At 44.2% G+C, this 21,579-nt stretch overlaps 1 protein-coding gene across 3 annotated transcripts in view; it reads left to right on the forward strand.

Annotated features, from left to right (window-relative positions):
• The window catches only part of PDGFRA (platelet derived growth factor receptor alpha), a 50,706-nt gene that overhangs the window by 23,337 nt on the left and 5,790 nt on the right, over positions 1-21,579 (forward strand). For all 3 annotated transcript variants that reach the window (XM_040238193.1, XM_040238192.1, XM_040238194.1), the window contains exons 9-22: positions 551-677; positions 1,890-2,083; positions 2,774-2,868; positions 3,080-3,212; positions 5,617-5,721; positions 6,103-6,213; positions 6,468-6,621; positions 7,641-7,807; positions 10,658-10,773; positions 11,125-11,247; positions 12,182-12,293; positions 13,934-14,033; positions 14,143-14,248; positions 15,515-15,756. In XM_040238193.1, the coding sequence (XP_040094127.1) occupies positions 551-677; positions 1,890-2,083; positions 2,774-2,868; positions 3,080-3,212; positions 5,617-5,721; positions 6,103-6,213; positions 6,468-6,621; positions 7,641-7,807; positions 10,658-10,773; positions 11,125-11,247; positions 12,182-12,293; positions 13,934-14,033; positions 14,143-14,248; positions 15,515-15,756 (1,885 nt within the window). The remainder of the gene's footprint in view (positions 1-550; positions 678-1,889; positions 2,084-2,773; positions 2,869-3,079; positions 3,213-5,616; positions 5,722-6,102; positions 6,214-6,467; positions 6,622-7,640; positions 7,808-10,657; positions 10,774-11,124; positions 11,248-12,181; positions 12,294-13,933; positions 14,034-14,142; positions 14,249-15,514; positions 15,757-21,579) is intronic.

Raw genomic sequence — 21,579 nt, forward strand, 5'->3', positions numbered from 1 at the left:
CAGGACGGAGTGCCCAAGTCTCTTTATATTCCAGTTAAGCGCCTATTCACTGAGTACCTACCATGGGCCATGTACTGTCTTAGGTAGGCTCATTTGACCCTCACAGTCAATCTGTGATACAAGTATTAGCATATTTCTAACATTTGATCACTGGTTACAAAAAAGAATCTTTAAAATGTAATAATATGGCACTTTGATAAATGCTGCTTTAGGCCCTACCATCTAAATGGCTGATTTCCAAGCTATAATGTAATTCTAAGAGCCTCTTTGTCTTTCAAGTCAAATCAACACAGGGGCTTTTTGCTTTCTTTACACCAGATTTAAAACACCACAGGGCACAAATGCCTTAAGCATGCTCTTAACCAGTTGGATCTGTGCAAACTGGAGTGTTACTATGCACGTGACTGGTCTCAGCTCCCTGCTGGGCGGTTGGTTGATTTATAGGTTCAAATGTTATGTGGACAAGTTTTGAACTCATATTCCACTTGGTAGTTCCCCAAAGTTCTGGTATGCCAGCCATGCAGTTCTGATTTCTTTTCACCTCCTGCAGTTCCGTCCTCCATACTGGACTTGGTTGACGACCACCACGGCTCTAATGGGGGCCAGACTGTGAGATGCACAGCCAAAGGGACCCCTCTTCCTGATATCGAGTGGATGGTTTGCAAGGATATTAAGAAGTACGGAACACATTCCTTTCTCTTTTGTGGTCAGGATGTTTCTGCCTTAGCACAAAGACCCTCACAGGCATTTTATTTCTTTGGCTGGCTCTGTTTCTGGAATTTGTGATTCTTATTTGGCCTAGGTCTCACAAACTACTAGACAGGGTTCTAAACATGGACCTTGTGGGTGTGTGTAGGTATATGCACGTGCTTTTGTGTTCATGAATAGCTGTAAGAAGAAGGTCTACAGCCTTCAGCATATTCTCAAAGGGTCTCTAATCTGAAAAGAGCATGAATTTAAAGACCTGCTCTAAGAGGATCTTTCCTACCCTGGCCCACATTTTCATCTCACATTTTGTCTTTGATGAACTTTATTTGGAGTGTGAACGTGCATGAAGATGCTGCCCCGGGGGCTTCTCTCTACCTGCTGTGTGGTGGGAGGTAACTCACCAGTTCCTCCTTCACTACTCATTCCTCAACTTTCTCCAGTGGGCAGCTCCAGAGTGCAGTGTGCTCGCACTCCTTCCCGGGGTGCCTGCTGTGCTCCAAAGCCTCTGAGCTTTTCTTGGAGGCTGAGACTCCTCCCCCCAGCATCCCAGGCCAAAAGGCACTGGACCTGGATCTAGACTTGAGGCTGGATTCTAGGTCCAATCCTAGTTATACCTGAGGGGGTCCCCACGGCGTGGGTGGAGAAAAGGGAGGGCACCAGGCCTTTTTTGGAGGGGTGGGACGTTGGGATACTTAAAACATTCTTGAAGTCCAGTTTGCTCAGGGGTTCAAGGCTTGTGACGGGTATTTCTGTTGGATTGAACTTGTTTATCTCTGCGTTGCCTTCATAAACAGTTAACTTAAAACTTTTTAAAAATTTATTTGGCTGTGCTGGGTCATGTGCATGCGGCACGCAGGATCTTTAGATGCCAGCTCTCAGCTGGGGCATGTGGGATCTAGGTCCTTAACCAGGGATCAAACCCAGGCCTCCTGCATTGGGAACTCAGAGGCTTAGCTACTGGACCCACAGGCAAATCCCAACAGTTAACTTTTAATTACCCACATGTAGGTTATTCTCTCAAGGAGAACACGTTTTAAGGTTAATCTGCACCTAAAATAGCCATCTGTAGCCTTGCAAATGCAGACAGGGCAGCACTGCTTGCCGTCTTAAATGATTCTCACTGCTCCACCCCCATGACTCTCCACGGTGGGCTCTACATCTATGCCTTGTACTCTCTCCAGATGTAACAATGAAACTTCGTGGACAGTTTTGGCCAACAACGTTTCAAACATCATCACAGAGGTCCACCCCCGAGACAGGAGCACAGTGGAAGGCCGGGTGACGTTTGCCAAAGTGGAGGAGACCACTGCTGTCCGGTGTTTGGCCAAGAACCTCCTCGGGGTGGAAAGCCGAGAGCTGAAGCTGGTGGCTCCCAGTGAGTAGCTCATGGGTCAGGACAACTAAGTCTTCAGCTAAGCCCTTCTTTCCTTCAGTGGGACTTTGAATCCTAGATGGGATCCTATAGGACTCAAGGTCCAGATGCTCTTAAAGGGCCTTCTCTGGGCATCTGTGTAGGAGCCTTGTCTTTTGGTTTCAGATCTCAAACTGCATCTTTCTGAGGCCCCTTGGTATTTTGTTTGTCTATAAGCGTATAGCTAGAGCTAGTCTCTTTGGTCTGGCGTGCTGTTGGAGGATGGGAAAGGAGGATTTTCTGCCTTGTTGCTCCTTGTAACAGTTGAGACAGGTTGACTTCTTAAGAAAGAAAAAAATTAGTGAAGCCAAAAGCAATATAAGTATACAGTAACCTTTCAAAACACACTGCACTTGTTCCTGAACTAATGGCATCGCTCAGCCTCATTTATCAGTCTTTATATTCCAGTTCCAGTGAAGGAATTGTGTTCCCAACCGAATTTTGTCCCTTGCCCGTCCAAGGGAAGAGTTGGAGTAGTTTCATGCATGTAGATAATTGAGAGACGATCTTGTCCCTTCCCCAAGTGAGCCAGGCAGCCCTTACGCTTCTCCACCAGTAGAGAGAGATTTCCAGCCCAGAAATGGCCACCCTGCCTTCCTGCCCTCCTGCGAATTTGTGCGAATTCTCCACTGTGCCCCATCTCTTGTCCTCTAGCTCTGCGCTCTGAGCTCACTGTGGCAGCTGCAGTCCTGGTGTTGTTGGTGATTGTAATCATCTCACTCATTGTCCTGGTCGTCATTTGGAAACAGGTAGATACTTTTTTAAAGAACTAAAAATCCTTACTGATACAAACAAGAAGAGCAACCTAGCTCAGTGCTTGGCACAGAGAAGGAGCTCAGTAACTAGATGATGAGTGAATGTTGTTGAATCCTTCCGTATCAGTCACTTTGCTGCTGTGGTTAAGCTTTGGTATCTTCGGACATTGGTAATTCACCAGTTACCTGTCCTCATCATTTATAGAAACCAAGGTATGAAATCCGTTGGAGGGTCATTGAATCAATCAGCCCTGATGGACATGAATACATTTATGTGGACCCAATGCAGCTGCCTTATGACTCGAGATGGGAGTTTCCAAGAGATGGACTCGTGCTTGGTAAGCTCCTGCCCTGCTGAGTGATCTCCCAGGATTCCTTTTGCTTCGTCCACAACTTTACTCTTTACAGGCCTGTGGCGGAAGAAAGGATCTGAACCTGTGCTTAGTAAGAGTGAGGCGTTAGAAATTGGCTTTTTTGGAAATATTTTTCTGCCTTTGAAAGTGAGTCAGTCGGATCACTGTGATGATTTTTTTTAAAAACTTCTTTCCATAGCAAATTACAGGTTAAGAAAATTTTACAAAGGAAGAAGCGACTATAGGGAGACATCCATCAGAATGGCTTTGTTTTGGAAATGATACCCATTGAAAATGAGATGAATTTCTGTGATGAAAAAGAAACAGATGAAGACAAGCCAAAAATATGTTTTGACCCAGTACCTTCTGAGGATGTAGTAGATACTTCTTTTGGACTCAGAGGGAGAGGGAGAGGGTGTGATGATTTGGGAGAATGGTATTGAAACATGTATAATATCATGTAAGAATCGAAATGCCAGTCTATGTCTGATGCAGGATATGACACGCTTGGGGCTGACGCGTGGGGATGACCCAGAGAGATGTTGTAGGGAGGGGGGTGGGAGGGGGGTTCATGTTTGGGAACGCATGTACACCTGTGGTGGATTCATGTCAATCTATGCCAAAACCAATACAGAATTGTAAAGTAAAAATTAAAAAAAAAATAAAATAGAATGGAAAAGTACAAGTTTTTACATTTTAAAGCAAAACTTTTCAAATATTTCAGTCGTGGGTTGAGACCAAGTACAGGAAACTTTAGTCAAGAGATTTTTTTTTTTTAATTACATTCTAAATGAATGAAAACAGGACAAAGACAGATGAAGGTGAGAGCCTGAGGTTGTGTCATCATGAATATTCTAACAGTACTTTGGAGGACGCCGAAGGCATTTTTAAATTATCTACTTGTCTCATTCCAGAAAGCAGCCAAATTACGTCTTCCTAGAAAGTTACTTAAACTGAGATCAAACAAGACACCCTAGCCTCTCTCATTCAAATACCTATGTCTGAGAACTAAGCTTGCTTTATTATATTTTCTCCCTTGTTTTACAAAAGGTGAGGAGCTTAGGGAAATTAAAAAGTAATAAAATACAGAGAAAAAGGGGCAACATTCGTTGCTAAGAGGTGTTCCTGTGTCTCTCTGCTTCTGTGTATTGTCGAGCTGCTGGGGAAGTGGTACCTTTGCAGGCAGACGTGCAGTCAGCGGCACTACGGGCTCTCAGCGCCCGTTAGGAGCCAGGTCTTCCCCTGGTTTGACGGAAACGTCTGTTTTCGACTGCAGAAGAGTGGACACAACATGGGAAGGAATACTTAGGGAGTTTGGGATGGACATGTGCACACTGATATTTTAAAATGGATAACCAACGAGGACCTACTGTAGAGCACAGGAAGCTCTGCTCAATGTTATGTGGCAGCCTGGATGGGAGGGGAGTTTGGGGGAAAACGGATACATGTATAGGTATGCCCGAGTCAGTCCCTTCTCTGTTCTCCTGAAACTTTCACAACATTATTAATTGGCTATACCCCAATACAAAATAAAAAGTTAAAAAAAAAATAGTGGGCACGAGAGCCTCCATTTCCTTTTGTTAGCTCCCAACACGTGGCAACGTGTTGTGCTCCTGGGCATGTTTAGCTTTCTCTCTTCCTGGTCTTCCTAACAGACAGATAAGAAGAGGGCCAGCCTGAAGTTTGCTTTATCACTGCTTGGAATCAATAATGTCCTGAATAGCGAAGTATTTCCAGTGGAGAAGCTTCCCTGGTGGCTCAGATGGTAAAGCATCTGCCTGCAATGTGGGAGACCTGGGTTCGATTCCTGGGTCGGGAAAATCCCCTGGAGAAGGCAATGGAAACCCACTCCAGTACCCTTGCCTGGAAAATCCCGTGGACAGAGGAGCCTGGTAGGCTGTAGTCCATGGGGCCACAAAGGGTCAGACAAGACTGAGCAACTTCACGTTCACTTTCACTTTCACTTTCACTTCCAGTGGAGAAAGGCTTTTTGATGCAAAAGATGCCCCTGTTTACATGGGGAAAACAGAAGGGTAGAGAGCCAGGAGGCTTGGGCCAGAGCCATAGAGAACACGTGCCATCGAGCCCAGGCTTTGGCTCAGCTCTCGAGCCGGTAGATGAGTGCTCACACTAGGGAGGGCTGCATCTCCTTTCTTCCCGTCTGTGTTTTTCCTTTCCTTTGCAAATGTTATGTGACAAAAGCAATTATACTAATTTCCTTCCCTGTGGGCTCAATTCTGGTTTTGACATGATGACTTGGAGGAGTTATTATGCTTTCTCCATATGGGAAAAACACCACCCAGCTGTGCACCCATGATCGCTGGCCGTGGTATATGAATCGGATGAGATGCCTGATTCTGTGTGTGTTGATGGTTCTGGTTGCCCACAGGTCGGATCCTGGGGTCTGGTGCGTTTGGGAAAGTGGTTGAAGGAACTGCTTATGGATTAAGTCGGTCTCAACCTGTCATGAAAGTAGCGGTGAAGATGCTAAAACGTGAGTGCTCCTTTTCTGGAGATTTCTTGAACGTGGAGATATTAAACTCAAAAGTCACACAGCCAGTAAATGTCAAATTTAGGACTAGATCGTAGTTCTTTCAACTCGAGGTTTTTTGCGTATTTAGACTCTTGTCAGTGAGGTTTATTTAGAGCATTCTTGTCACTTATATGTTGGAAAATCAAGAGTTATTTTTAGTAGCTTCTTTTTACCCTGCAGACTTGGGATAAGTTATTAATGTGTAGACTGAGTTACTAGCGTTTCCCTTTGAGACTGTTGGTAAATAAAATGATAGCTAGTTGTAGGGTTAGCCATGCTTTTGGCTTTTTCTGGGAAATAAATAATTCAGTTGAACTGATGTATGATTTATTTCTTCAACAGCCACAGCCAGATCCAGTGAAAAACAAGCTCTCATGTCTGAACTGAAGATAATGACCCACCTGGGGCCGCATTTAAACATCGTGAACTTGCTGGGCGCCTGCACCAAGTCAGGTAGGCTTGCTCACCTGAGAGTGAGGATTTTCCTAGAACACCTACCATTGCAAAGACGGTCCAGGCTTTTTAATCCCCCACGCTGTATCTCCAGACATGCCAGCAAATGTCAGTCTGTTGAGTGGGGTTGTGGACTGAGTTCCACTGAGGGAAGCACCCTGTTCTTGAGCAGTGTCTTTTACCACTCTAGATACAGTAAGTTCATAGCTTCTCTGTTCTTCATGCTCATCTCCAACTGGTTTTGGACCCCACAGGCCCCATTTACATCATCACTGAGTACTGCTTCTATGGGGATTTGGTCAACTATTTGCATAAGAATAGGGACAGCTTCCTGAGCCACCATCCAGAGAAGCCAAAGAAAGAGCTGGACATTTTTGGATTGAACCCAGCTGACGAAAGCACAAGAAGGTACGTGCAGAGACAGACGCTGCTGTGAATCACTGTCTCAGGCATGCGGGCATGCTCAGTCGCTTTAGCCGTGTCCGACTCTTGTGGACCCCATGGACTGTAGTCCACCAGGCTCCTCTGTTCGGGATTTTCCAGGCAAAGATACTGGAGTGTGTTGCCATTTCCTCCTCCAGGGATGAAATGTCTTACGAGCCTCACCAATGGAGACAACCCATGTCCTGATGGAGGTCATGTCTGCAGAGTCAGGGCCAGGAGGTAGCAAGACTTGAAGTCAGCTACCCTGCTCCGTCACCCTGTGACATGGTGCTGAGAGATACCCCATGTCTGTAGGTGTTTGAGACAGGATATCATGTTGGGGAAAGCTTTGCTGATAGGTTTGAATGAGAGGAAGAGTCAAAATCATCCTGGGAGCCAGTTGCTCTTTTTGTGTGGTCCATTTCAGACTTCCAGATGCATCTCTGGCCAGGGAAGCCTCAGTGCTCATATCTTGTGAGAAACCGTCTGAGGATTTACAAGTTTGAGACACTGGTCCTTGCTGAACCCGGGCATACCAGTCAGGCCATGAAGTGATGATCACCACTATAGATATCTAAAGTGACTGCAAAGATCGCTGTAGATATGACATTCTGCAAGATCAAAATGTATGTGAATTCACTTCATATTAAATTACTTGATAGATACCAAATTGGTGTTAAATTTATTGAGTAGAAGGAATTGTCTGTCCAAGCCACTTGGCCACATGGTGAAGCTTTCTGGCCTGTGAACTGAAAAACAGAATAAAGACAGAGTTGAGCTGAGGTGGTCTGTGTGTTTGTGTGATCCTTGATTAATGCTCATCTGCCCGACTAGACCACCCACGTGAAGGATGCCCCGGTGGACATGACCTCCATCATGACCTTCCCCTGCCACCCCTGTGCCCACCACTGTCTCGCACATGGTGGGTACCTGGTCCTAATCTACTGAGCTATGGGTGATCACTCCAGAGGGTCACCTTGGATAATCTTTTTCTGTTTTTACAGTTATGTTATCTTATCTTTTGAAAACAATGGTGACTACATGGACATGAAGCAAGCTGACACTACACAGTACGTCCCCATGCTGGAGAGAAAAGAGGTTTCTAAATACTCGGACATCCAGAGAGCGCTGTATGATCGCCCAGCCTCGTATAAGAAGAAATCCATGTTAGGTAAAGGTGTCTTTGCTTGTGCTTGGGGTGCTGAGATCTCCCAGTGGTTTAATATGATACTTAGAATACTCAGAAGGTGGTGAGCAGGCCTGGTAAGCAGGACTGTCAGGCCACATGGTCCCTAATTGCAGATCTGCACAACTGGGTCTGTGACACATTTTTGCAGGTCTGGCCTGTAATTTTTTTAACTAGAATGCATACTGTTTAAACTCTTTTTATTTATTTATTTATCTGTGTCTGGCTGTGCTGGGTCTTCATTGCTGTGCGTGGGCTTTCTCTAGTTATGGCGACCGAGGGCTACTCTGCTGTGGTGTGTGGGTTTCTCATTGTGGTGGCTTCTCCTGTTACAGAGTGCAGTCTCTAGATGCACAGGGTTCTGTAGTTGCGTCACCCGGGCTTAGTTGCTCCGAGGCATGTGGAATTTTCCTAGACCTATGTCCTCTGCATTTGCAGGCAGATTCTTAATCACTGTAATACCGGGGAAGTCCTGGCTTGTGAATTGAAAAAAGGAAAAGCATAAAGACAGAACTAATATAATGAATTTTTCAGATTTTAAGTGTAATTTTATTTTATTAATTTTATTTTGTCTGACTTTATTGAGCTATTGAGAGATGATTGACATATAGGGCTGTATACATTTGAGGTGTACAGTGTAATGATTCGACTTACAAACATCGTGAATGATTACCACAATAAATTTAGTGAACATCCATTTTCTCACATAGATACAAAATAAAAGAAAAAGAAAAATTTTTTCCCTTGTGATGAGAACTTTTAGGATTTAGCCTCTTAAATTTCATATATAAAATGTAGCCGGATTCATTATATTAATAATGTTGTACATTGCATCCTTGAATTGTACATTTTAAAATGTAATCATTTTGAAGAATTATTTATTCTGACATAATAGTATTCATTTTTTGGTTTAACATACCTTTTTTGCTTTAAATGAAGGTATGGTGGTAATTATTTTTTCTTGGTGCCCTTACTTGATAACATTAAAATCTGGCAATCTTTTATTGATTTCTAATATTCTTTTTAAAAATTCTATTATATAAATCTCTGATATCTGTGTTTAATAGCCCTAGCTGTTAGCTTTGCTAATGCCCAATTTGTGATAGAAACTGTAAAGTGGACAGTTTGAGGTTATATTATCTGACAAGGGTGTTGGGTGTTTCTACTGAATGTTGTTTGAAGGAAGATCCGTTTGTTTTCAGAGCAGATGAGCATGTGGCAGGGTTGATTGATTTATAAACTCCAGGGAGCCTAGCTGATGCCCATACCAGATGGACCACCCCACATCTGGTGGGGGGAGGCCCCTGCAGGGTTCTAGTCTAATCACAGGCTTGGAGCTGGGAGGAGGCTTCGGGAGAGATCTGACCATGCTTTGTTGCATAATTTTGTATTACTGGGTCTGAGACCTCCCCTAGGTCCCGCCTAAAAGGTGTTATGCTGCCATGGAAATTGTTTTGAAAATCACTGATGTACTCTGGATGCTTTCAGGTTCTTGAATGAAAGGTACAATCATTAAAAAAAAAAAAAAAAAGAATGTGCTTGTTTTGCAAAGTGTAGTACATAATAATATTTTCCACTGCTACAGCTCCAAGTTCCATTCACCTCTCAGTGCCAACTGGGTAAACTTCCAAGCCCTTTTACAAGGTTGGCCAACGAGACTTGTCGGAACCAACACTTCCGCTCCCCTCCTGTATTGTTAAAAATAGTTTTCATTGCTTCCCAGGCCGGACCTGGCTCCAGATGTCAGGAGAACCTGATTCATGCTCAGCCCGAGCCCAGTTGGCAGGCAGACCATTGCTTTCTGGCTGGAAAAATGTGAATGGCTGCAGCTACTCTGTACTTGCCTGAGCTTTTTCAAAAAGTGCTGAGAGCTGCTGGCCTAGATTGCCTCCTTCCTCGAAAACCCTGGGACCCTTCCAGGCGGGACCAACTGGGGAAAGTGGGCAAGTTACAGAGAAAGGAACTACACGCAAAGTCTTTGGCACTGAGCGTCAAGATTGCTACTCTAGCCTGATTGGTGGCTAATTTCATTCATAAAGTAAGCCAAGAACTATGAAGGTGGCTTTAAAAAGAAAAAAAAAAAAGCAATTCCTAGAAGCTGCTTTTTCATAGAGGCTTCATGTACATTGATCATAGAAGATGTGTGGGTGTGGGTGGGTGTGGGTATGGTGGGTGTGGGTTTTAAAGGGGGCTGAGGTGATTGGCTAAAGGAAAATTTGGGAGCCAAACAAGAACAAAAATATGTGTGAGAACCTATGAGACTAGTCATTATGGAGATAAATATTTAAACCAAGTGTATGTATTTATGGGTATATTTCTTTTTATTCATTTACTTTTGAAATTAAATTGTTAACCTATGGCTGCACTGGCTTTCTCAGCTTGCAGCGAGTGGGGCTACTCTTCTTCATGGTGCTCGGGCTTCTCACTGCGGTGGCTTCTCTCTTGCTGTGGAGCAGGGGCTGTAGAGCACATGAGCTTCAGTGGCTGTGGATCTAGGGCTCTAGAGCAAGAACCCAGTAGCTGGGGCTCACGGGCTTAGTTGTTCCAAGGCACGTGGAATCTTTCTGGACCAGAGATGGAACCTGTGTCTCCTGCATTGGCAGGTGGATTCTTTACCACTGAGCCACCAGGGACGTCCATATTTCTTTTTAAAGAGGACATTTCTGCATAGTTTATACTCACCTGTGAGGTCTAGACACCATGAGAACATGATCATAGGTATGTTCTCTGGACAAGCCTCTGCAGCCTAATGAGTGGCCCAGCCTTGAGAGTGTCACGGTGGCTGATGTTTCATGCTGTCCACTAGCGCCAACACATTTCATTTTTTTCCTGCAGACTCAGAAGTCAAAAACCTCCTTTCAGATGATAACTCAGAAGGCCTGACTTTGTTGGATTTGTTGAGCTTTACCTATCAAGTTGCCCGAGGAATGGAGTTTTTGGCTTCAAAAAATGTAAGTGTTCAGACATCAGAAACCTCTTTAGACCCAGGCCTTGTTCTGGGGGATGTGAGTGTGGAAGGAGAGTTGTGGAGGAGCCAGTTGCTACTTTGTTTCTCGATACCCCTTCCTGGAAGGTGAGTGGGCCCTCCAGCAGGATCAGGTGTCCACTTTTCTCCAGAGCTTTCTCCCTCTTGGGAGGCACTGGGTTGAAAGCCTGGGCGAGGTGAGCTCTGTGGGCCAGGACAGTCTTCCTGAGGTGTCCAGGCACCTCCAAGTGTCCCTGTTAAGTGGCCAGTCTTGCAGGGGGTGTGCTATCCGGTGGCAGGTGGATTGACCCCCATCCCTTCTTCCCTTTCTGGGCAGTGTGTCCATCGGGACCTGGCGGCTCGCAACGTCCTCCTGGCGCAAGGGAAAATCGTGAAGATCTGTGACTTTGGCCTGGCCAGAGACATCATGCATGACTCGAACTATGTGTCCAAAGGCAGTGTACGTGCCCCTACCTCATTTGGCATGCTTGCCCTCCCTTACTTGAATCTCTGAAAGCAGATGTTGCTTCTAGCCATTCACAGCCCGGACTTTTAACATGGAGTCCATGACATTCATGAATGGGCTCCAGGGGTCAGTAGGCAAACCACAAGCTCTACAGACAGACTGCCTTGGTGTGAGCACCGGCTCAGCACCTCCTAGTGTAGGGAGTTGGGGCAAGTGACTTGGCCATTCTGTACCTTGGTTTCCCTAACTGTATTGGGGAAGTGTTATCAGTACCTATCTTCTGAGTTGCCGTGGGGCATTAGATCAGTGGATTTGTGTAAAATGCTGAGGACAGTGCCTGGCACTTACAAAGCAGCAAAGTGTTAGCTATTAATATGTAAATTGTGCATTCATTTCCAAGGAGCGCACCCTTGGAGATTATCAAATTTTCAGATAGTGTCTGTGACCCTGAAATGTTAAAGCCATTTGAGTTAATACGTCTTAGAGGCACAATTTCCTTAAAGATAGTCATTCTGTTCTACATTTGAACCTTCTTCCCATTGTTTCTTACATTTCAAAAATGTATTGGCTCTCAGTTCACTGGGTCTGTTCTTAATTTTGTTCCTATGAACACCTGAAAATAGAGGACAGGTCCATTTAAGGCTCATACCTTCGGGATAAAAATCCAGGATTAAATATCTTTGGATGTTACTCCTTGGGTGGGCACAAGAGAAAAGAGTGAGCACCCATCATTCATAAGATAGGTACATAGAGCACCCAGTGCTCTAGAAGGTACCAGGCACTTTTCTAGTGCTGGGAGTACAGATGCTCACGCAGAGTGAAGTTCCTGGCGCAAGGTATTATTAGCTCCAAGAGAAGCCCTTTCTATTTTGCTGCTGTAGATCATTGCTGCACATGCTGGATTTAATGTCCTTCCCCTTCCCTGCAGACCTTTCTCCCCGTGAAGTGGATGGCTCCTGAGAGCATCTTTGATAACCTCTACACCACGCTGAGTGACGTCTGGTCCTATGGCATCCTGCTCTGGGAGATCTTTTCCCTTGGTATGGGCCTAATAGCTCCGCTTGTTTGGGTTGTTCTGGAACAACACTGGAAGGAAGATGCTGTGTTTTTCAAGCGTTGGGTTGTGAATAATGTTAAAATACCTGGTGTTAGTCAAGTGGAATGTAGCTGATTAACACGTTGTGCACTTACGATGGCTAGTGTGTGTCCAAGCGGTCTGAGAAGGGGTCTTGGGAGGCTGAGCCCTTGCCCCTGGCCTTTGCCTCCCTCTCTCCTTTGGGCTACATCAGAGGCACTTTCTCCTACTGGAGAGGCACCTGATGATGTCCACTCACCAGCCGCTTCTTCACCTTGGACTTTGGGTTAAGTGGGTTCACCAGGGGAGAGTCCCCTCCCTGACTCCCATCACTCTTGGTGATGGGTATGCAGAAAAGTAGTGCAGTGAAGGAAAGGGGATGAGGACTCCCTTCCTGGTCATCATTCTGGAGGGGAGAAACCTCCCAGTCAGTCAGGCACCAGGTCCTGAACAACATAGATGTCCCATGCTACCAGTTACGGGCCTTCTAAGGGGATGACTGATGACCCTGACCTTGGACAGTTCAGCTGGGGAGATAAAACTTACACATTTAGTGATAATCTATGTGGTCCTGATTTTAAGTTGAAATAGAAGCCCAGGGAAAAGAGAAGGGAGTCCTGGAGTAGTTTTAGAAGGAGATTAAACCTGACCTGGTGTTGGCCGGTAAAGTGTGAAATTGTTTCATGAACCCACTATTGTCCTGATGTGATAGGAAAGGACTTTTCCTGCTTGTTGCCTTTTTCTCTTTTGGTTCATCCTTCCATGGATGTCACTGTGGATCATCCCAGTGTGTGGCTTAACTGAGAGTCTCATATTCTGTTAAAAGCAGAGAATTAGCTAGACATTCCAAGACTTCTGCCTTAATTATTTGGACATTTCTGATGAAAATGACTTTTTTGGCCCCAGTGATTCAGAATTTCTCTAAATTTTCTATTTTGCTTTGTATTCATAGATCCAGTACTCAGAAACATTGAAGAACACTTCCGTGCTTTTTCTAGATGTGTAGAATTTTTGCTAGGGTTCTGGACTTGATCAACCTAGAAGTCTTGGTTAGATTTTTTTTTAATGAATTATAGGTTATATTTAATTTAGAAGTAGGGTTATAAATGAAATACATAAGCAATAACTTAAAGAGTTGTTAAATGAATCCATGAATACATGAATGCTTGTCTCTAATCACAGCAAAGATGAAAGTAGGCATTCTCTTTCAGTTCCTGCTAACTTTTAAAAACATTTTGCATAGAATTCCTTTGAGTAATAGCAGTTCATTTTGGCTCCACTAGATAGACCTGAATTGCTTACAACATTTCCTTAAAGTAGCTCAACCTTGTGGTTTGTTTTGGAGGGTGGACTATTAAGTGGTGTGATGCAAGCAAGGCTTTGGTGTGTCGCTTTATGTTTGTTTGGACTTTCCCTTTTGGTTAAATTTAAGATTTGGGCTGGGCTGTGAAATCAAGCAGATGGTAACACTTGATTTCCTTGGAAGAGCCGATACTTCAAAGTGGGGATCCCCAAACGTTTTCTAAAGGTGCTGTATCACCCCAGGTGTTTCAACAGTGTACCACATACTTGTCAACCCTGGTTGTTTTCTTCTTGGCCTCTCAGGTGGAACACCCTACCCTGGCATGATGGTGGATTCTACATTCTACAATAAGATCAAGAGTGGATACCGGATGGCAAAGCCTGACCATGCCACCAGTGAAGTGTGAGCCTCTCCCCATCCTGCGGGCCTGTGTTCATGCCTGATGGGTCTGTGGGGGTGGGGTGCCCTGATCATCCTCTCTGTGCCCGCTCTGAGTCCTGTACTTCTCCAGCTACGAGATCATGGTGAAGTGCTGGAACAGTGAGCCGGAGAAGAGACCCTCCTTTTACCACCTGAGTGAAATTGTGGAGAATCTGCTGCCTGGACAATATAAAAAGGTTTGTCTGGGCCTCTTAAGGTGGGTGGGTGGCAAGGGATGGGCAAGGGGAGGAGACAACAGCTGGTTATGTGAGCGAGCAGTAGTGTCCAACACTATTTTAATGGAACACTTTCAAAGGAGGAAAAAGACTGTGTGATCCAGTGGCTGGGGCTTCATGCAGCGCTCCCCAGGCCCTTGGTAGCAGTGATGAATGAAAACCCTCCCCTTCCTGCACAGCTGCCATTCATCCTAAGTGTGCAACACCTGTAAGCACTTTATTCTCCAGATGTTTGAGTATCTGAAGCTACTGTGCAGTTAGAAGTCTCAGGGCATCCACAGCCATTAAATCGCTAATTTGAATGCACTTAAATCCATGCAAAATTGGCTTTTGCCAGCTGACTGGAAGGAACAATCTCAGCTGTTATCTGTGGTTCCAGCTGGTTTTTTGTGGAATAGGAAGCATTGTTCAAAGGAACAAATGTAATTTCATGGAACCAAGCCGGATATGGTAATGAATGAAGCAACTTTCTGCTGAGATGCTAAGAAGGAAACCCAGGCACAATTTCTTAGATTTAGATTAGTTGCCATGTAGACTTTGCATACTTACTGCTTCTCTTCCTTCTTCTCAAGGAAGAGCAGTGTTAGCTGAACTGGAAGTTAAATACTTTTGTTTATTGATTATCTCACTGCCCATTACAATTGCCATGAGTGAAGCAGCAGGAAGGCAGAAGGAAGGAAGGAGATTAACCATAGGAAAGTCAAAGACACTCTGGTTGGTGAAGATGCGTTGATGGGAACAGACTGGAGCTCTTGTTTGTGGAGCCTTTTTAGACCAGTGGTCCCTAGGTTTTTAATTAGATTTCTCCAGTGTATAGGGATCAAGAAAGTTTCAGGTATGTTGCTCCCAGGGGAAACCCTAGTCACCTCTTATGGGAACCCATCAAAGCCCCAGAGAGACTATCTGATGGGGACCAGAAGGCTCGATGCTAATTCCAGAGAACGGAATGTGTATGCGGACACAGTAGTAGCTACTGACTTACAGAATGGGTTCTTGGTATTTAAAGACCTACCAGCAGGAGATCTCTGCCAGTGGTGGCCCTTTCTTCACGTTCCACATCTCTGGGGACAGTTGACATCTGATTCTCCTTCAGTGGTCCAAAACCCACATCTGTGAGGTTGTTTGGAAACACAGACAGTTAAACAGTAGTAAGTTCTGAGCGTCTGCATTCTTTTTTGCAGTTCTGTCAATAACCCTCGAGTAACTGTGTGAAATCAATGTTTGCAGAGCTATGAAAAGATCCACCTTGACTTTCTGAAGAGTGACCATCCCGCTGTGGCACGCATGCGCGTGGACCCCGACAACGCCTACATTGGCATCACCTACAAAAATGAAGAAGACAAGCTGAAGGCCTGGGAGGGTGGCCTTGACGAGCAGAGGCTGAGTGCAGATAGCGGCTACATCATCCCTCTGCCCGACATCGACCCTGTTCCTGAGGAGGAAGACCTGGGCAAGAGGAACAGACACAGGTAGGAGCTCCCAATGCCAGCTTCCGCCGACACCCGAAGGGAAGGAGCCGTTGCCCCCGTGAGGCCCTCCCAGTGGTCTGGTAGGTCTGTTTTGGGGGAGCCAGTGGCAGAACCCCAAGGGGTCTGTGAGTTTTGAAAATGCTTCTCAGATGATTCTTAAAAAATTTTGTTCTTTTAAATTTACTCAAGTGTAGTTGACTTACAATATTTATGCGTGCCAGGGGTACAACATAGTGATTCAATATTTTTATAGATTACATGCTATATGCAGTTACTATAAATATTGACTATATTCCCTGTGCTGTACATTGTATCCCTGTGACTTATTTATTTTATAACTGGTAGTTCATACCTCCTAATCCTTTTCAGCTACTTTGTCCTTCCCTCCACCCCTCTCCCCTCTGGTAACCTCCAGTTTGTTCCCTGTATCGGTGAGTCTATTTCTGTTTAATTTGTTCTGTTTTTTAGATTCTGTATACAAGTGAAAATATATGGTATTTGTCTCTGTCTGATTGATTTCACTAAGCAAAATACCTTCCAGGTCTATTTGTTTTGCTGCATATGGCAAGATTTCACTCTTATGGCTGAGTCATGTTTCACTGTGTGTGTATATATGTACTGTATCTTCTTTATCCGTTCATCTGTTGATGGGCACTTAGCTTACTTTCATGTCATGACTATCATAAGTAATGCTCTTATGAACATTGAGGTGCATGTCTTTCTGAATTAGTGTTTTCATTTTCTTTGGATAAATACCCAGAAGTGGAATTGCTGGACTATATGGTAGTTATGGGGGGCTTCCCTGGTGGCGCTAGTGGTAAAGAGTCCACCTGCCAATGCAGGAGACATAAGAGACTTGGTTCGATCCCTGGGTTGGGAAGATCCCCTGGAGGAGGGCATGGCAACCCACTCCAGTGTTCTTGCCTGGAGAATCCCATGGACGGAGGAGTCTGGGGGGCTACAGTCCACAGGGTTGCAGAGTCAGACACAACTGAAGTGACTTAGCACACACATGATAGTTCTATTTTTAATTTTTTGAGGAACCTCCATAATGTTTTCCATAGTGGCTGCATTAATTTACGTTCCTACCAACAATGTACTAGGGTTCTCTTTTTCCCATGTCCTTGCCACGCTTATTATTTTTTGTCTTGTTGATGATAGCCACTCTGACAGGCGTGAGGCAAGAGCTCGTGGTTTTGATGTGCGTTTCCTGATGATTAGTGATGTGGATCATCTTTCCATGTGCTTTTTGGCCATCTGTAAGCATTTGAAAAGATCCCTATTCAGGGCCTGTGTCTATTTTTTAATTGAACTGTGTTTTTGATGTTGAGTTGTATGAGTTCTTTATTTATTTTTGGTTATTAATCCCACATCAAGAAAATTAGAGACAACAAGGGAACATTTCATGCAAAGATGGGCTAGATATAGGACAGAAATGGTGTGGACCTAACAGAAGCAGAAGATATTAAGAAGAGGTGGCAAGAATACACAGAAGAACTATACAGAAAAGATCTTCACGACCAAGATAATCACGATGGTGTGATCACTCACCTAGAGCCAGACATCCTGGAATGTGAAGTCAAGTGGGCCTTAGAAAGCATCATGAACAAAGCTAGTGGAGTTGATGGAATTCCAGTTAAGCTATTTCAAATCCTGAAAGATGATGCTGTGAGAGTGCTGCACTCAATATGCCAGCAAATTTGGAAAACTCAGCAGTGGCCACGGGACTGGAAAAGGTCAGTTTTCATTCCAATCCCAAAGAAAGGCAATGCCAAAGAATGCTCAAACTACTGCACAGTTGCACTCATCTCACATGATAGTTATGCTCAAAATTCTCCAAGCCAGGCTTCAGCAATACATGAACCTTGAAATTCCAGATGTTCAAGCTGGTTTTAGAAAAGGCAGAGGAACCAGAGATCAAATTGCCAACTTCTGCTGGATCATGGAAAAAGCAAGAGAGTTCCAGAAAAACATCTATTTCTGCTTTCTTGACGATGCCAAAGCCTTTGACTGTGTGGATCACAATAAACTGTGGAAATTCTGAAAGAGATGGGAATACTAGACCACCTGACCTGCCTCTTGAGAAACCTATATGCAGGTCAGGAAGCAACAGTTAGAACTGGACATGGAACAACAGACTGGTTCCAAATAGGAAAAGGAGTACATCAAGGCTGTATATTGTCACCCTGTTTATTTAGCTTATATGCAGAGTACATCATGAGAAACAGTGGGCTGGAAGAAACACAAGCTGAAATCAAGAGTGCCGGGAGAAATATCAATAACCTCAGATATGCAGATGACACCACCCTTATGGCAGAAAGTGAAGAGGAACTAAAAAGCCTCTTGATGAAAGTGAAAGAGGAGAGTGAAAAAGTTGGCTTAAAGCTCAACATTCAGAAAACGAAGATCATGGCATCTGGTCCTATCACTTCATGGGAAACAGATGGGGAAATAGTGGAAACAGTGTCAGACTTTATTTTTGTGGGCTCCAAAATCACTGCAGACAGTGACTGCAGCCGTGAAATTAAAAGACGCTTACTCCTTGAAAAAAAAGTTATGACCAACCTAGATAGCATATTCAAAAGCAGAGACATTACTTTGCCAACAAAGGTCCATCTAGTCAAGGCTATGGTTTTTCCGGTAGTCATGTATGAATGTGAGAGTTGGACTGTGAAGAAAGCTGAGTGCCAAAGAATTGATGCTTTTGAACTGTGGTGTTGGAGAAGACTCTTGAGAGTCCCTTGGACTGCAAGGAGATCCAACCAGTCCATCCTGAAGGAGATCAGTCCTGGGATTTCTTTGGAGGGAATGATGTTAAAACTGAAACTCCAGTACTTTAGCTACCTCATGCGAAGAGTTGAGTCATTGGAAAAGAGTCTGATGCTGGGAGGGATTGGGGGCAGGAGGAGAAGGGGACGACAGAGGATGAGATGGCTGGATGGCATCACTGACTCGATGGACGTGAGTCTGAGTGAACTCCGGGTGTTGGTGATGGACAGGGAGGCCTGGCACGCTGTGATTCATGGGGTCGCAAAGAGTCGGACACAACTGAGTGACTGAACTGAACTGAACTGAACTGAATGCCTCATCAGACATATTTTTTGCAAATATCTTTCATTCAGTCGGTTGCCTTTTTATTTTACTGATGGTTTCCTTTGCTATGCAAAAGGTTTTTAGTTTGATCAAGTCCCATTTTTTAATTTTTGTTTTTGTTGCTCTTGGCTGAGGAGACAGATCCAAGAAAATATTGTTAAGACCAACGTCTGCCTATATTTGCCCCCTTAAGCTGGTTGAGGTGTAGGACAGGGAGGAACATGCTTCTCTAATGGAGAACCTTTGACCTAAATCCTCAGGTAATTTGATCAAACTGACAGCAGTTATGATTATTGAAGTAATATAAGCCTCTCTTGCTGGTTTCTTAATTTGTCACTGGAACTGAGGAACAAGTTGAGAGACTGGTTGTACTGGGCTATCTGATGCTATGTCAGTGGTTCTTAATCCTAGTTGCACACTGGGACCACCTGGGGAGATTTGGAAACTACTGCTATACAATCCTTGCCTGGACCAACATTGTAATCTCAGTGAGGCCCAAGTCCTCTCTGGCTGATTGATGTTTTTTCCTGTCTAACTCTGTTATGGATGATTTCTAACAGACGTGATTCAAGTAAAATCGTGAACTGTCAAGTACCCGTCACTCAACTTCAACATCGTTGGACTCGTGACCAGTCTGCTTGTATAACTTGCATAGCCCTACCCACTCCATCACTTCCCTCTAGATTGTTTTAAAGTAGATCCTAGACATCATATCATTCCATCTGTAATATTTCAGCATGTATCTCAAAAAAAGGGCTCTGTTTTTTAAAATAACTATAGTTATTAGATGGAGAAGGCAATGGCACCCCACTCCAGTACTCTTGCCTGAACATCCCATGGATGGAGGAGCCTGGTAGGCTGCAGTCCATGGGGTCGCGAAGAGTCAGACATGACTGAGTGACTTCACTTTCACGCATTGGAGAAGGAAATGGCAACCCACTCCAGTGTTCTGGCCTGGAGAATCCCAGGGACGGGGGAGCCTGGCGGGCTGCCGTCTATGCGGTCGCACAGAGTCGGACACAACGGAAGTGACTTAGCAGTAGCAGTAGCATAGTTATTAGAAACAGCTCCAGTACCATAATTTCACCCCCGCTCCCCAATTGACAGTAAATAGTGAAGAGCATCAGATATTCAGTCTGTGTTCAAATTCCCTTGATTCTCAGAAATATTGTTTTACATTTTGTTTGTTCTATTCAAGTCCCAAATAAGAGTCACACAACACATTGCCATTGATTGATAGAGCTATACATTCATGCTGCTTCTTTTTGCCCCCTTGAATATTATTTGTGTAATAACCAGAGCATTTGCCTGTAGAGTTCCCACTCCCACATTCAGAATTGTTCTGCTTGCTTTACTGTGTGTGTTTTATTATATGCTTTTTGTCTCCTATATTTGTTGTAATTTGGTGGTAGTCTAGAGGCTTGATCTGACTGAGTAGATTTTTGCCAAGTGTCCTGCAAAAGTGATGCTGTGTACAGGAGGTACATACTGTATGGTTGTCTCTCTTTTGTGACAATAGCAGCCATTGGTGATTGTACCTAGACCTATTAATTAATTACCAAAGTGATACTAATGCACAGCCACGACCAGAACCATTGGTTCACATGGAGGGGCCATGCTCTAATTCCTTTCTGTCTTTCCATAACCCTTGGACAGAGGCAGGAGAAGGTGGTGATAGTGGCCCTTGGATCAAGGTCCAAGTTGCTTATGAGTTTCTCTCTTTCTCTCTATTCCCTTCTTCATTCAGGATATTTGTGTCTCTTCTACATTCAGTTGACTACATATAAATATTTAGGCAGAAGCACATAGCATTATTATTTTGGAAGCTTATAATTGTGGTTTCTTAACCAATTTAGATGTAAGATATAGACAACCTTGTTTATTTGTATGCACCAGGTAATTTTAAAAGTATAAAATTATTTTTGTTTTTCACACATGAGATTTGGAGATGGGGGAAAGTCGCCTGTCAGACTTACCTTTCTATTTATCCTCTGTGTAGAACAATTTTTAAATGTGTTTGTATTCCTTTAGCAAACAGTGCTTCTCCAAACTTCGGGTAGTTTTTGTAGAATTTCATGGGGATAGAAAGGAGGGTCTTGGAGCACTTTATCCCGGATCTTTCATCTGTTTGGTTACACTGAGTTTGAGGAGTCTGAATAGTTCGACTACAAAAAAGGGTTCTTCTTCTAAACAAAGTTAGAAAATTGCATTGAAATAAATAACATTAGAAAGATGCCAGGAACTGTCCTGGGGGGTTGCACAAAGCTGGACTTCAGAATTTAGCACCTATTCCTATTGGTTTTCTTTGAATCACACAATGTCCCAAATGACTGTACTAGGTCAGTGAGACCAGTCCTGACAGGTGGGCTGAGATGGTGAATGTCTTAGCTTGGGCTGCCATAAGACGAAGGGGCTTGAACAACAGGAGTTTATTTCTCCCACTCTTGGAGGCTAGAATTTCAAAATGAAGGTGTTGGTAAGTTTGGTTTCTCCTGAAGCCTCTCTCCTCGGCTTGCACATGGCCACCTTATCACTGTCTTCACACGGGCTTTTCCTGTGTGTGCATCTCTGGCGTCTCTTCCTCTTCTTAAGACACCAATCCTACTGAGCAAGGGTCCCATCCTTATGACTTCACTTAAGAATCTCCATAAAGGCTTTGTCTCCACATATGGTCACATTTGAGGGTTGGGACTTCAACATGGGAATTTGGCAGGATACAGTTCAGCCCGT

This window comes from Oryx dammah, unplaced genomic scaffold, assembly GCF_014754425.2.
Source record: "Oryx dammah isolate SB20612 unplaced genomic scaffold, SCBI_Odam_1.1 HiC_scaffold_3, whole genome shotgun sequence".
NCBI classification, from domain to species: Eukaryota; Metazoa; Chordata; class Mammalia; order Artiodactyla; family Bovidae; genus Oryx; species Oryx dammah.